The sequence below is a fragment of the Anastrepha ludens genome, chromosome 3 (assembly GCF_028408465.1).
Source record: "Anastrepha ludens isolate Willacy chromosome 3, idAnaLude1.1, whole genome shotgun sequence".
Taxonomy (NCBI): domain Eukaryota; kingdom Metazoa; phylum Arthropoda; class Insecta; order Diptera; family Tephritidae; genus Anastrepha; species Anastrepha ludens.
In genome coordinates this window covers 78,143,379-78,158,885 of record NC_071499.1, presented here as the reverse complement: position 1 = coordinate 78,158,885, position 15,507 = coordinate 78,143,379, and the positions used below count along the sequence as shown (strand labels likewise).

At 36.2% G+C, this 15,507-nt stretch overlaps 1 protein-coding gene across 1 annotated transcript in view; it reads right to left on the bottom strand.

Annotated features, from left to right (window-relative positions):
* Window positions 1–2,159: 2,159 nt before the first annotated feature.
* The window catches only part of LOC128857565 (GTPase-activating Rap/Ran-GAP domain-like protein 3), a 187,803-nt gene continuing 174,455 nt past the window's right edge, over window positions 2,160–15,507 (bottom strand). The window contains exons 13-15 of the mRNA XM_054093316.1: window positions 14,998–15,481; window positions 14,713–14,858; window positions 2,160–9,597 (exon numbers count right to left, since the gene is read on the bottom strand). Coding sequence (XP_053949291.1) covers window positions 8,540–9,597; window positions 14,713–14,858; window positions 14,998–15,481 — 1,688 coding nt within the window. The 3' untranslated portion in view covers window positions 2,160–8,539. The remainder of the gene's footprint in view (window positions 9,598–14,712; window positions 14,859–14,997; window positions 15,482–15,507) is intronic.

Below are 15,507 nucleotides of genomic sequence, written 5' to 3'. Positions count from 1 at the left end.
CGGAGGTTTGCCATTGCCTGCCGCGGGGCGGCCGCTATTAGAAACAACGTTTTCTTAATTTTTGGTGTTTCACCGAGGTTCGAACCTATGTTCTCTCTCTAAATTCAGAATGGTAGTCACGCACCAACTCATTCGGCTACGGCGGCCGCCCTAGGTATTACCTTGTATAAAAAGCTCACTTGGAAAGAAAGGCAACGTAAAACCTTGAACCCTAAAATGACCTTCTGGATCTACACCCAAATGGTAAGACCTATTGTACTATATGGGGCTTTGGTATGGGGGGTTAAAACAAATCAAACTAGGCTGGCGTGCTTAAGCATAACAGGGACGCTTTTAAATTTACCACCGCTACATTTAGCAATACAAGAGGAGGCTACTATACAAGCACTCTCTTTTCATATGAAAGAAAAACTTAAACCAGGAGATCTTACTGGACACATCAATATCTTGAACAGGGTTAAACATGCAGTATGCATAATCCAGGCGAATGACCCCACGGAACGCGTACTCAATTTTATAAAGACATACAAGGTTACCTTCCTGTCTAGGGAAGAGTGGCGCACTAACTGAACATGGATAAATGATGACTCACAAAAATGCTACACAGATGGTTCCAAAACGCTCCAAGGAGTAGAAGCAGGAATAGTGGGGCCTAGAGCACAAAATCCCTAACACTAAGTACAGATACCACAATTTTCCAAGCGGAACTCTTCGCCATAATGGAAACAAGGGAAATCATATCCGAAAGAGGGTTATATATTATATATAAATATAATTGGCGCGTATACCCTTTTTTGAGTTTTGGCTGAGCTCCTCCTACTCCTCCTCCTATTTGTGGTGTGAGTCTTGATGTTGTTCCACAAATGGAGGGACCTACAGTTTTAAGCCAACTCCGAACGGCAGATATTTTTATGAGGAGCTTTTTCATGGCAGAAATACACTCGGAGGTTTGCCATTGCCTGCCGAGGGGCGACCGCTATTAGAAAAATGTTTTTCTTAATTTTGATGTTTCACCGAGATTCGAACCTACGTTCTCTCTGTGAATTCTGAATGGTAGTCTCACACAAACCCAGTCGGCTATGGCGGCAGCCGTTAGAGAAAGACGGTTAGAGAAAGTAAAAATTAAAATACTTTCGGACAGCCAATCGGTTCTCAAAGCCTTGAATAGCTTCACATTCAAGTCAAAAGTCCTAATAGAGGGCTGGCCACTCATAATCAGGTCTCACTGATTTGGGTAACCGGATGTGAGGGAAACGAAGAAAACGAAGCAGGTATTTATTGGACCAACCCCATTTTTCGGCTCTAACAAAAATGGATCCAAACTAAAATCAGGGAACACAGGAACGGCACAAGCGGCCTTAATCACTCCAAAAAATGTTTGAACTTCAATGCCATCACAGCAAAAAGTTTGATTTAACCCTAGATAAAAAATGTCTCAGATTACTCTGTGGAACACTTACAGGTCACTTTACCTGTAATATACACTTTAACACAATAGGGTTATCTAGTACAAGACTCTGCAGGTTCTGCTGTGATGAAGAGGAGTCTGTGGAACATTTAATCATCAACCGTGAGGCATTAGGCCACAGGAGACACAAAATCCTGGGCTCGTACCTACTAGAGGAGGAAGACATACAATTGCTTCCTCCTAAGGAGCTGGTTCGATACCTCGGTATACTAAATAATTATAATTAAGTAATTAGGGGCGCACAATAGATCAATCTGGTCGCAGTGCATAAAGGCCTTAGCCTAACTCGTACAACCATCACCATTTTTACCATTACGTTGTTCCATTGCTCTATTAGTTTCGAGACAGTAGCCGCTCTACCCAATGCATCCATTACTTCGTTCCTAGGTATACCCGGAACCTATATGAGTCGAATGCGAGTGTGCGCCCCTGATATATTTAATCTCTCTCCATTATTGAGAACTTGTCTTGAAATTAACTTTACCGTACCACCTATGTTGCTAATTGCGATTGTCTGCAATAAATAAAATGAAGATAAACAAGTTTTAAACAAACCGTTTTTACTATTCTTTATTTAGGTACATATTAAATATTATATAATATTTTAGCACAGTCCCGAATGAAGTATAATACATACATATATGTAAATATGATTTTATTAAGATAAGTAGAAAAATTAAGTATAGCCTATAAATTTATAATTGATACGTACTTAAGTACTAAATATCAACAGCCTAAGTAAAGGTACAAGATGAGAATCTAGAAAAATTACTTAAAATTTACAATATATGCACTAAAGTCATAACTACATAAATAATTATAAATTAATTACGTATACATACATACATAGATATGCACGAGAAAATATATGTATTTAATTCTAAACATTTCCTGTAAACACTAAAGTATATAAGTATGTGTGTAAGTGTGTTCGTAGACTTTCCTTCATTGTACGCTTATAAATAACGGTTAGTGCATATAGTAGAATACATTGAGCTTAAGTGACATGGCGTTGAAAAATTCTTTACATAAGACATACATACATATAGTACATACGATACATATGTATTTATGCTTATAATTAATACAAAGACACTTTGAAAGAAATTCGAGCGCATGGAGTGTTTTTTTGATTTTTGTTTTTATTTTTTTACACACATAAGAAATTAGTAATTGTGTATGCGTTTGCTTTCATTTCATTTCATTTATTGCCCAAAATATGCGTTTGCTTTTTATAAGAAATAGTACACATTTTTTTTTGTTATTTACTTATGTATGTATATGTAAATAACTATATAACTATATATTGGTTTTAGTGGCACATAAATGTACGGCTACTCTCAAAAATACGCTGTTGGATATTTTTGCAGCGTAAAGGAAGTTTTTAATTTGTGCTCAATATTTTCCGAAAATTTGCATAATCATTTCCTTTGATTTGGGTTTACTAAAAACATATAATTATGTATATGTTTGATGTTCTTGCATAATTTTTGGCCTGTTAAATATTGCGTGTATGTTCTTCGTAGCAGCCCGCAGGGAAGTATAGTAAACTAATAACAAACTGGTGCACTTCTCATTCTACAATGTGGCGCAAAAGTAATCATTCCATTTTGTTTTTGAACAACTCTTTTACTATTGTAAAATATAACAAATAATGATAATGAAAAAATATAATATATAGAAAAATGATTTGAAGGAAATCTTTATTTTGACCTTTAAACGTTCCATTGCCTGTGTGTTTATATACTGCCACTGTCTAGTTCACAAGTGTCAAATATGACTTACTACCATGCCATATGGAAAAATTATAAAGGGTAATTAATTTTCCGACGATAGGGTGATTTATTTGCCCGGACTCTAAGACTTGGTTCCATTACTTCTCCGTTCCTTTAAATCAACTGACATTGTCTTAAGAAGTGTAAATTTTTCGTCGCTGCATCACTTTAGTTCATCAGTTACAATTTTTCATCTATAGTATTATTTTAAAACATGGCACTTATTCTGCTAAAATTGGTTAATTTGTTCATGAAATATTTGTGTGTAAAGTTATCAAAATTTTCATATTGATAACAGCGATGTCATGCAAAGCGAGATGACACACAAATATACGCATATATATGAGTACGTTTGCTTTGTTTAGCTCTCTTTCTAATGAGCACAGCATTGTATACATTTGGATTCTCAATAATTGTTTTGTTTTGTTCTCTTTACTAATAAATATGTATTCATGAACATAATCCCAACGGGTGCTGCGAATTTTTTTCTAAAAATTGTTATGATGGCAATAATTGGTATGAATTGACAATTGACTTGAAATTTGTCAATTCACTTAAAACAACGGTAACAGTGCAAATTAGAAAGAGTCTTGAACAGACGCAAAATAGTTCCTACTTTAAGTGGAGGAATAGAGCAGGTAAGTAAGTGATAAATGTTTGAAACGTCACGTATTGGATATGATTGGTAGAAGCATCCACTTTTGTTTTCGTTCATATATGGTACAATTGAACTACAATATATAAACGTATGTATGTATTTAAAAATTTTGTGTGCGTTTGATCCTTTTGCAAAACCCAAAATTTTAAATAGTTTTAAAAAATGGGGAGAGAGAGACAAATTAGTTATTTATTTGATACTATTTCAAAGGTAAACTATATTTGGGCTATTCTCAGACAAATTTTATAGTAATAGACGATGCCCAACGCCATTTAAAAGAACACTATTACCCATCAAATCAACGAACTTTTTGACACAGATATACATTTTTAAGTGTTTTTTTTTTCTTTGTATTGTATTCTATGTGTGTACATGTATATTTTTATGTATGCAGCCATTATCAAATCATATATGAATATGAACTTTGAAAATTTTTTTTACCATTCTTCTTAAAATTTTTTAAAACGTAAAGATCTGTGAAAAAAAAAAAATTTTACTTTTGCAAATCCAAGAAATTTTACGAATGGCAAAAAAAAAAATTGTATAATTGTGTTGGTGAATGGCACACCACTTATCATAAAGTAAATGCATCCGAATTGTTTGCACGCGGAAGTGTTATGCGGAGAGGCTCAGGGAAGGCGATTTCTATTGCCTCGTATAAATTTGCAGCCGAGCGAAACCACACTTCCTTTTACGTTGAAGCGCCGCCAATTTCTCATTACAATAGCCTTCGCCATAACAATAAATAAGGCCCAGGGGCAAACATTATCAAGGGTGGGGCTTCATTTAAAGGAGGATTGCTTTGCTCACGGCCAACTTTATGTTGCGTTAAGCCGGGTTAGATCCTGGGAAAATATACGAGTTCAAATGGGCAATAACGAAAACTTGACATTGAATGTAGTTTATAATGAAGTAATTTAAAAAAAAAAATACTGATTTAACTTTTCTAATCATCATAACTTTTAATATATAAAAGTGTCACATATGCTGTTTACTTTCCGTGGGAAAAAAGCCCACCCGATTTTCGGGGGTTACATACTAGTGGTTTAATAAACCAAAGTCGAAAACCAACAAATGCAAATAGTTCATTTATCTATAATTAATATTATTCAACATTGTTTTTAAGTTATTTTAATAAAAATTAAAATTCTAAGTTTATCTTGTAAATGATTTCGAAATGTACTGTTTGGTAGAACTGTGTGGTGAGAGCGCAATTAGCTGACAGGATTCTAGGGGATTTTCCAAAATCTTGCGATAAAATCTACGATACTAAGATACGGAAGGAAAGTAATTTTTCATTTACATGGGGCACTCATTGGGTTGATCTTAACAGCTGACAGGGGACTGCGTTTACGGCGGCGCGTGTTCGCAGCATAAGAATCACTGTAATCGTCTGTCACAGCAGCACGCGGGGGTATTACAAAGTATTTGCTGTTTTATTTTTTTGAGTGCATGCATCTATTGTACATCCGCACATACATAGTTAATTGTATAAGAATATCGGCATTTTCATTTAAACATTTACTTTTTTGTTTTGTTTTTGCAGGTAATACATAAGTGTATGTGTTTGTAAATGACAACAATAATATCATTGTATCTACTTATAAATCTCTCCAACATATACAAACATATAGTACATATGTTTATGATTAATATAAGTATATATGTATTTATTTTATGCAATGGCGTAATATTTTTTAAACAGCTTACTCACACATACATATATGCATATGCATATGTCGTTTCATACCTTTCAGCACACATTTACACAGTTAATATTATATAAATATCTCTTATTTGACAACGATCTATAGACTTTGCTGCATATGCATACCTACTAACTTTTGCATAGAATATATAGTAGCTCGTTTAATGTAAATATGTATGTATGTAGTATTATATAAAACGGTTGCATAATTTTCAATTTTTTGAAGTTTATTCGTTTTTTTTTCTTTTTAATGCGTTATGCCTTTAATCAAACACATAAGGCATTTATTCAAATATAAAGTATATATGTATGTATATTTAGGTATGGTGTTTTTACTCTCCTCACAATTTTCCTATTTGTTTATAACTTTGTCTTGCCAAGTATTCCAATTTTGTAGGCTACTGAAATAGCAAACTTAATTTTTTCTATATGTATATCGGTAAAATGAATTAGCCTCGTGCGGTTGTTTACACTTCTATTTGAAAGACAGTCCAAAACAGATCGAAGTTCATGTTACAACTTACAGCTCGACATATGAAGCAAAAATTAAAAGCAATGTAACACGTCTAATTTTCACACTGTGTTGGCCATCTTGAGCTACTTAATAAATTCGTGGCATCCTCTTGGAAAAGCTACTTTTTATTTCAGAGCAAATTCTAAAAAGAAAGTACCCACAAAAATGAAAACTTTTGCAAAAAAGTTTGCAGGCAATATTGTTTTTGTTGTACCACAAAACGTGGGCAAAAAGACGAAATGGAAAAAAAAAATTGGGTAAAATCGTGCGGCACTTCATTGAAACCAGGTGAAAAAGATTGCGCGTAACACTTTTCTACAACGGATTTCGAGATAGGACCAGATCGGATGAGGGCGTAGTTGTCTAGTGATAGTCTTTCGATGCCTATCGAAATTTCCATTGCTGGAATGATCTCGAAACGGCCCATCCTTTGGTTCACGCGCCTATGCAAGTAGAGTTAATCCTTTTCTATTTAAAAAGTGTAGTTTTTTAATATACTGATAGCCGTGTATTTCACCTGGAAAAAGAATTGGCCCTTTTTAAGGAACGAATTGTGAAACTGGATAAATTATACAAATACAACACCAATCAAACACTTTCTGAGGGGCAGTTTAAAAATTTGTTAGACCTAACCAAAACAATGGGCACCATAGCTATAAGTTTATTATTTTATAGTTAGCTGTATAGTTATTTTCCAGGAATAGTTCCGTGTGGGGTAAGTCCATGATTGTCATTCACTTGGGGGTTGCCAGGACGATTCTTCTGCATATAGTTTGGGCAGTATCTTCTTGGTAGCTCATTTCGTTCACTCCGGTGGATGAGCGTCCCGCGATAATCCTTATCAAAGCTAGATTTTTTAACATCTCGCTCATTTGCGCTCACGTGCCGACGGGAGAGAAGGACGACGATGCGACCAAAGATTGCTTCTATGAGCACCTGGAACGTTTCTGTGAGCGATGCGTCCACTACGACATAAAAATCGTGCTTGGTGACTTCAATGCCAGGGTGGACAAGGAGGTCTCAAAAATTCAGCCTGCATAACGAAACATCCGGTAAAGGATAGAGGCTGATCGACTTCGCCGGAGCTCAAAACATGGTAGTCTGCAGCACCAGAATCCAGCATAAAAAGATACATCAAGCTACGCGGCTCTCTCCTCATCGAAAAACGCGAAACCAGATCGATCATGTGCGAACACGCTTCTAGTGTTTTAGATGTACGTACGATCCAAAGGCCCAACATCGACTCGGACCACTACATGCCAAGCTACGCACACACCACTGTGCAGCAAAAAAAGTACTTCCATCTACACAAAGAATGTTCCACCTCTGCAGGTATCACCGTTGATCGGACCTGCGTTTCCAGTAGTATTTTCAAAGAAAAATGGGGCAATAATGCCACCGCTCCAAAAATCTGTACCAAACTGAAACTCGTGGAAAACGCATTGACTTCTCGACGATAACGTGCTTGTTTTCCAATGCCCAAATGCGCCAGTTTTGTTGTTAAAATAACCATACAGATGAAAATATACTTCATCAGAAAGGATGATTTTGACTTATTTTCAATGAACGCACTGTTTGGGCTACATAACATTGACTTTAGAGATAATAAAGAAAAAGAAACAGCTGTCACTAGCAAAACAACATACGATTAACATAACCACTATATGGACCACCCTATATTGTAACTAAAATGTGACTGCATCCGCTGACAGCGCCTATTTGAGGGAATTATTAAATAAGATTCCATCATAAGGTAACTAGAAGGTTAGGCAGATAAGCGACGTAGAAAATTATTTGCATTCCCTTTGAGTACTACGTCCTAATTGAATAGGTGATGTAGATTTTCATCGAATACAGAACTTGCCTACTTTATAGCATGGATAACCACTTTCAATATATTCCAAATAGAAGTGCACGAATTCAACAGCGTGAATTTTAAAGACTGCTTGGCTAAATGAGTCATTATTTAATTTACATATTTCGCAAGAAGTCCTTCAAAACAAAAATAAATTGAGTACATTCATAATCCTCTTTACTTTCACAACTCACTGCAAATCGTTTGTCTTCAATTTTGTTGTGTGAGATTTTTTTGAAACCTGCGCAGCTCTTTTGCCAGCCACATTTGCACTTCGCCCGATGGCGACGGTGTTGGCTTACTCTTGCGCGTCGTCGCTGCATTTGGCCCGCCCTTGTACAGTAGCGGCACCTCGTCTGCATGCCGTTCATCTTCCTCTCGGAATTTATTGTCGTCATAGTAATCCCTCTCACCAAAGTGCAGATCCATTGATTTCTGTTCGCGTAGCAAAGGCGTTGCAATTAATTTGGCTTGTGGCTGCTGCTGCTGCTGATACGTCAGATTGGCGGTGACGGATGCGGATGCGACGCCACTTGCATTCGCCTTCACCTCGCACATTTGTCATTCGTGGTACCCAACACCAGGATTGCTACTCATCGATAATGACAGATGCGCATCCACTGACTTCTGCCGTTTCGTCATCGATAATGCGCTCAGGTGTTGTGTCGGATGTATGGGCGGCGTTGCTCCTGCCGCTGCCGTTGCATTGAATGCATGCATGTGAAAATGAGAATGGGCGCCAGTCAATTTAGCCAACGGTATGCGATAGACGCGCAATGGTTTTAAACGGTCCGGTGAACTAGAGCAACCGTCCGTGAAATTGGGTGAATTTCCACCTCCACCACCACCACCACTACTTCCGACACTATTGAAGAGGTTGCGATATTTAGATGTACGTCTAGTGGGCGACATGGGCGATTGTTGACTACTTTTGCTGCTGTTACTGTTGCTGCTACCACTAGTATTGTTATTGCTGTTATTGTTGTTAGTATTACGTGGCGAATTTGGTGGCACGATGTGTTGCTGCAAGTGATCGGCCACTATCGAACTGCTGCGTAAACCACTAAATCGGTTGTCTGTGTCGCCACAAGAATTACTTTTAGCAATCACCGGCTTCTCCTCGGACACATTGTGCGTCTTCTGTAGCGAACGCGCACGATGTATATGTGGCAATTGCATGCTGGCGTTTGGTATTTCCAGCAAATTGGTTAGCTCATATTCTGGATTTATGGGTACATCTTTTGGTGTTGAGCACAGTAGTTCACCTTGTGAGAGTTCTTCGTTTGAAGAGGCCTCACTCGGAGTAGTGACCAATCGACGCTCTGAGGCGGAAAACTCGTTTATTTGCAGGCCTTTAATGTGTAAATCTTTGGACATAAATTCAGGTGCTGTGGTGACAAAGAAAATGTCGCGTTTTGAGGTGATCAGTTGCAGTTCGGGCATCATTGCTGTATGCACTAAGTTTCCATTTACAAGTAATCGAATTTCCATTGAATCCGAAGTGAAACCAAGTATGTAGGGGAAAGCACACACAACTGCAGTGGGTGAAGTATTCCAATGGAAATCGAAATCATTTTTCGTGCCGTCACGCTCGCTCAGCTTCTGAAAATGGCAGGTGTCTATAAAGAAAAAAAAAAAAAAATTAAAAACTCACCAGTCAGTAAGTGTAAGTAATATAATAAGAGCTCTTGGTCATTCTAAGCAGAAAAAAACGTGTCTTGATAGAAAAAATGATTACTATGGCAAGAAATTTCCCGCAAATGGTTTGTGAAAAAAAACACCACTTACAACAGGTTATGTTTACATAAAAATGTAACATAGTTAAGGGGGTAGTATGGTATTTTTTTTTTTTTCATTTTTTTTTTTTTTTTTTTTAAATTATTCTATAACATCTTAAGATTATTGTGTGAAAGTTTGAAGTGCATTAGAGTAAAATTGACAAAGACACAAAGGATTAAGTATCTACCTCTCCAACCGGATTTCACGCTGTAAAAATCTTCACAAATCTTTAAACGCGTTTTTCTCACACTTTCCTTTTTTACGGTCGGTGTCCACTGTAGATTCATATCTACTGCACCGATTCTTTTCAAATTTGGTTTTTTTGTTTCTTTACTTTATTCACGAGGTAATGACGTCGAGTTTTTTTTTTTTTAAATTTTGTCATATTTTAAAACAACAAAGTTTTCAAGTTTTTTTTATGAAAAATCGGTGTTTTGACTTCAAAGCGCTTTAAAAAATTAAAAAAAAAAAAAAAAAAAAAAAATCGACGTTGTTACCTGCGAAACTTTATTAGCTGATGAAATCAATTTGGTTTTTTGATTTTAGTTGATCCAGTAATGAGTTCTGAGGGACACCGCAATAAAACTTTTTTATGAGACGTCCGCGAAGATTCGCTGCCACCAACTCATTTCTTCATAAAAATCAATGAAAATTTCACACAACATTCTTTAAATATGACTTTATAATGAAGTAATTTTAAAATTTTGAATAAATCAACTGTGTCGACAAAAAAAATTTCGAAAAATATGCTTGTTTTACACCGAATTAACCATACTACCCCCTTAATAATAATTTCGCGAAAAAGTACCCCCGTGTAGTAGGCAAGAAATGTGTACGCTTCCAGTATTGGCATTGAGGGCCCAAGGGCACTGGTGGTCAAGATTTTTTTAATATTTTTATAAGTTTTTAGGACAAAATGCAAATACAAAAATAAAAAACAAAAATTTGTATTAAAAAAAAAGTTTTGCGAACATTTTTTTTTCCCCGTTTATGAAAAGCATGCAATGTGGAAAGTTTTTGCGCACAGTTTTTTAAAATATTGAAAATAAATGAAATATTTTGAGTTTTTTAAATATTTTGAATGTATTTTTTTTAGGATCAAATATACTTTTGAAACCAAACCAAATTTGTTGTCTTTTTGTTGAAAAAATTTTCTTTCCTCATTTAAAAAAAATCCCTCTCAGATTTTCTTTTTAGCTTTTTGGGACAAAATACAAATACAAGAATACAAAACAAAATTTGTTTTAAAAAAAAAAAACCAAAAATGTTTTGGGAAGATTTTTTTTTTTGCCGTTTATGAAAAGCATGCAATGTGGAAAATTTTGGCACACAGTTTTTTAAAATGAGATATTTTGAGTTCTTTTTAATATTCTTAATGCATTTTTTTTAAGATAGAATATGCTTTTGAAACCAAACCAAATTTATTGTTTTTCTGTGGGAAAATTTTTCTTTCATCATTTGAAAATAAATCCTTCTCAGATTTTCTTCTTATCTTTTTAGGATGAAATACAAATACAAAACAAAATTTGTATTTAAAAAAAACCAAAAATGTTTTGGAAACATTTTTTTTTGCCGTTTATGAAAACCATGCAATTTGAAGAATTTTGGCACACCGTTTTTTAAAATGCAATATCTTCAGTTCTTTTTAATATTTTTAATGATGTTTTTTTAAATTTTTTAGGATAAAATATACGTTTGAAACCAAACAAAATTTACTGTTTTTTTGTTTGAAAATGTTTCTTTCCTCATTAAAAAAAAACCCTCCCAGATTTTTTATTTATCTTTTTTCATGAATATCTGACACTATCTTTTTTTGAGTTATATTTAAATACGTGCAGCCGACCAGTGAAAAACCAGAGCAAAATACAATACTAAATATTATAACGAAGCGTATTGTGCATTTTTGCACTACCATTAAATTGTACCTTCACTGTCTATTCTGGGTAGTTAAAATGCAAAATCCTTTATCCCTGAAAATTTGCCATCACTACACTTTTAGTGACTTCTTGGTGACAACAGCAGACTCATTTATTTAGCACTCTCGCAATTGTATAAGGGAGCGCAGATAGTTCTACGTACTCTATCCCTGAAGCAATTAATCGTGTCCAAAACTGTTAATTAAAATATCAAAAAAGCCATAGGAAGCAAGACATATGAAAAAAGCGGTTTTTATGATCTTTGACCTTGAATATTTTATGACGCGAACATAAGGTTTTATAAGACTTTTGAGACTACTCTTAGAACCTCAAAAAAGGTTTATGCTTAATTTCAGCTTTTTATCTCTCATTCCAAGGTTATGTTAGTCGACGATATAATATATTAGTAGAATTTGTTTTCGACCATAAACCATTTTTCGGGTTTAACTGCGCCCAAAAAGCGTATATCGTAGTTAAAGTATACGTTTTGGGAAGCAAATAGCTTAATTATTATTTTTTCAATTTCATGAGGGAATATACGAGAAGGTTTCATTGTAACCAAGTCATCTTTGAAATTATACCTAAAAATACATCATTTATTTGGTGTAATTCAGTCCATAAGTAAGTGGTAACTAATAATTAATATATTATTTTTACATGCACAAAAATCACTCAAATCACTCATTATAACATTAACGTTTTTTAAATTGCCTTTTTGGCCGAAATCTCGAGCTTCAAGCCCATTGTGCAATGAAGGGAATTCTTTTTTCCGCGGACTACGAAAAGTCTTCGACGCTAAAACACTGTGAGTGACATTGTTGTATTGTATGTAGTTCTAAGTTTTTTACATTTTATTTAGATTTTTTTGCTAGTATTCTTTATAGGTCTTCGGTTTGTTTTGTTACGAGTTAATATGGGACCGTAACAATAGTATCTAGTCATGAGAATAACACTGATTCAAGCCATGATGCTGTGCATGGAAGTATGTACATACATAATTTTCGGTCGCTAGCCTTATTGCTGGAAATAAGAATGAAGAGGACGGCCATTCACATTTAAATATTTCATTAATATGGTCACAGTACCACCCGAAAAGTCTCAAAATATTTGCAGTTAAAAGTATGCAAAATTAGGTTGCCCAATCACCGATTTCCAATTGGAAGTAGGCGCAGGTTCATTAATATGCAGCATACTATATCACTTCTTGGACGCAACCAAATGCAAATCAATCAAGTTTATAGGTATGTACGGGCAACAGCGGATATTGTAGAAAAGTGCATAGCTAGCTGGCAAGGTAGAACACCTTTAAGGTAGTTTATCCGTGCCCAACGACTGTGGGAGCTTCTCGAGTTACCTGCGGTCTACTGCTAGCTGGTTGATGTGAGGGGGTTTAGAAAGCTATTGGGACTAACAAGGTCACATCTCCCGTTAGTAGTGGGAGTCTTAGCGATTCTATGCAGTTAGAACCAACATAACTTTGAGCCATTTGTGAGAAAATTGTATGAAATGTGATTAGGAGGGATGCACTGCCTCGAAGATGTACCTTGCAAGGTTGCCAATAACCGGATGCATGGATTTCGGTCTATTTGTCTCGGAAATCCCGGGATTGTAGGCAATAATTTGCTAAGAAATGTCAACGCGACTCTGTTTTGTATAAAAAGATATTTATGGTTTCACTTCACATATTTCGTAAGAAATTACAAATCCCAACAATACCGGGATATGCTTGAACATTACCTCAAACAATATCCGTTCAGTTTTTTCGAGTTAAGTTGTTGTAAAATATTGAATTCCTCAATCGCGAGACTACTCTCGGGAACCCTAAATTGTTATGATGAGATCCCGATAATCCCGTAATCGTAAAAATCACACAGTTTTGACTAAGTAGATTTACGTCTTTTTGCCCTCCCTGTTTAACTAAACGTAAAGAGCACCCGGGTTTCGTTTCCACGACAGTCGGTTCTACGTTACCGAAACGACCCGGATTTATATCCGGCCAAGGACTGTCAGTCCAGCAGCATTCCCCGTATGTAAGTATGGGGAATGTTTATGCTGCTACAACAATAACAACAACAGCACCCGGGTTTGGATATTCAACGCATACGGAGTCTCTTCTTTAACATGCACTATTTAAATTTGCATAATGAATAATTAGTCCCCGTGAGTCTTCCGTGCCTATTCTTTCTTTCCCTTCTTTTAGTTTCTTCCTTGTGCTATCACAATGAGCGTCTTCCCTAGCAATAACCATGTAACATAGCCCAAATAAGCTACTTTAGTACTGAGAGATATGTAGCTCCTTTTCACAATAACTGGAAAAACTGCAGGGAAAACGAACACCTATGCTGAAGTAGGCGGGAAATGTCAGTTTAGTTTATCCTATGATCAAAAAGTACCGGGAAGGTGATGTTGAATGTTTTCTATGATTGCCAAGGCGTATTTCACCATAAATACCTTCCATCGGGCCACCCAGTTAATAAAGAATATTATTTACTCGTTTTAAAGCGTTGTACGTCGCAAACGGCCGGAAATGTGGGCAAATAATTCTTGCCTAAATTGTGCTGGATTATTTGACCAAACACTAAGTAAATACCATCGTTCAAGCATCGTATTTACCTGATATGGCCCCATGCGACTTCTATTTGTTTCCCAAGTTGAAGTTACCACTTCGTGGAAGGAGATTTCAGTCGATAGAGGAGATCAAAGAGAATGCAACGAAGGAACTGAAGGCCATCTCTTCGTCGGCCTACCAGGGGTGCATGGAGAACTGGGTTAAACGTTGGCACATGTATGTTGCTTCAGACGGGTCAAACTTCGAAGGATATAAAATAAATATGCCTGAAATTTAACTCTGATTTGTTTTATTTAAACACTTCCGGTACCTTCTGATCATAGGGTATGTCAAAGCTCGTAATAAAATTCTACATTTGAATCTCTCAACTTGAACTCGTTACAAACCACGACCAATTATTCCCGGTACAGTTATATCTTAATCTTATTACAATGTATGTTTGTATGTAACATAATAAATTAAGCACTTACGATTGTAGCACAAAAGTAGTTCCGTCTCCATGCCATCGCAGAGTTCGATGGCCGCCGTTAATTGCGCTTGATTACGCTTTGCTTGTTCTAAGTCGTAGAGTCTAGTGGCTGTACCGATTTGATCACAGACAATTTCGTAATGGTATCTGAAAGCAACGGATTATAAACATACACTTAAATTATCTACAATATAACTGTAAAACTAATTACTAATTAATTATGATTTCGCCCTTTTCCTGGCATTCGCCACACGCCAGTTTCCAGTTTCTTTAGTCTTATACTCACTTGTAGCCAACGCAAATGAGTCCACCCGCATTAGTATTTGTCGGTCCCTCCAGTGGCGTTATTATGCTTGGCGACTCACACAGCGTGATTTCCTTCTGGAAGATGAAACCCTCAACCGTTTCTGTGTCATTCTCCGGACACCAGGACGTCCAGGCGGCTGTATGTTTCCATTGGAATAACTGTAATTTACGGTTGACTGCCACCACTAAACGCAAATGGCCACCACTAATACGTGAACTCGCATATAAATGACAGCCGCGTGTGCGTTCGATACGTCGCTCCTTCACCTCGGCACGACTGCGGCAACGAAGTGACTCCTCTGCATATTTGGGTTGGAATTCACGCAAACGAAAGACGTGCATACGATGTGCATCACGATTAGTCAGTGAACCGCCACGTATGAGTACAAGCCCATGGTCCTCCAATACGCTGAGTTGGCGTACTTGAAATGACTTGTCGAAGATAAGTTGATGTGATTGATCCTCTGCGAAAGTGATAAGAATTGTCGAT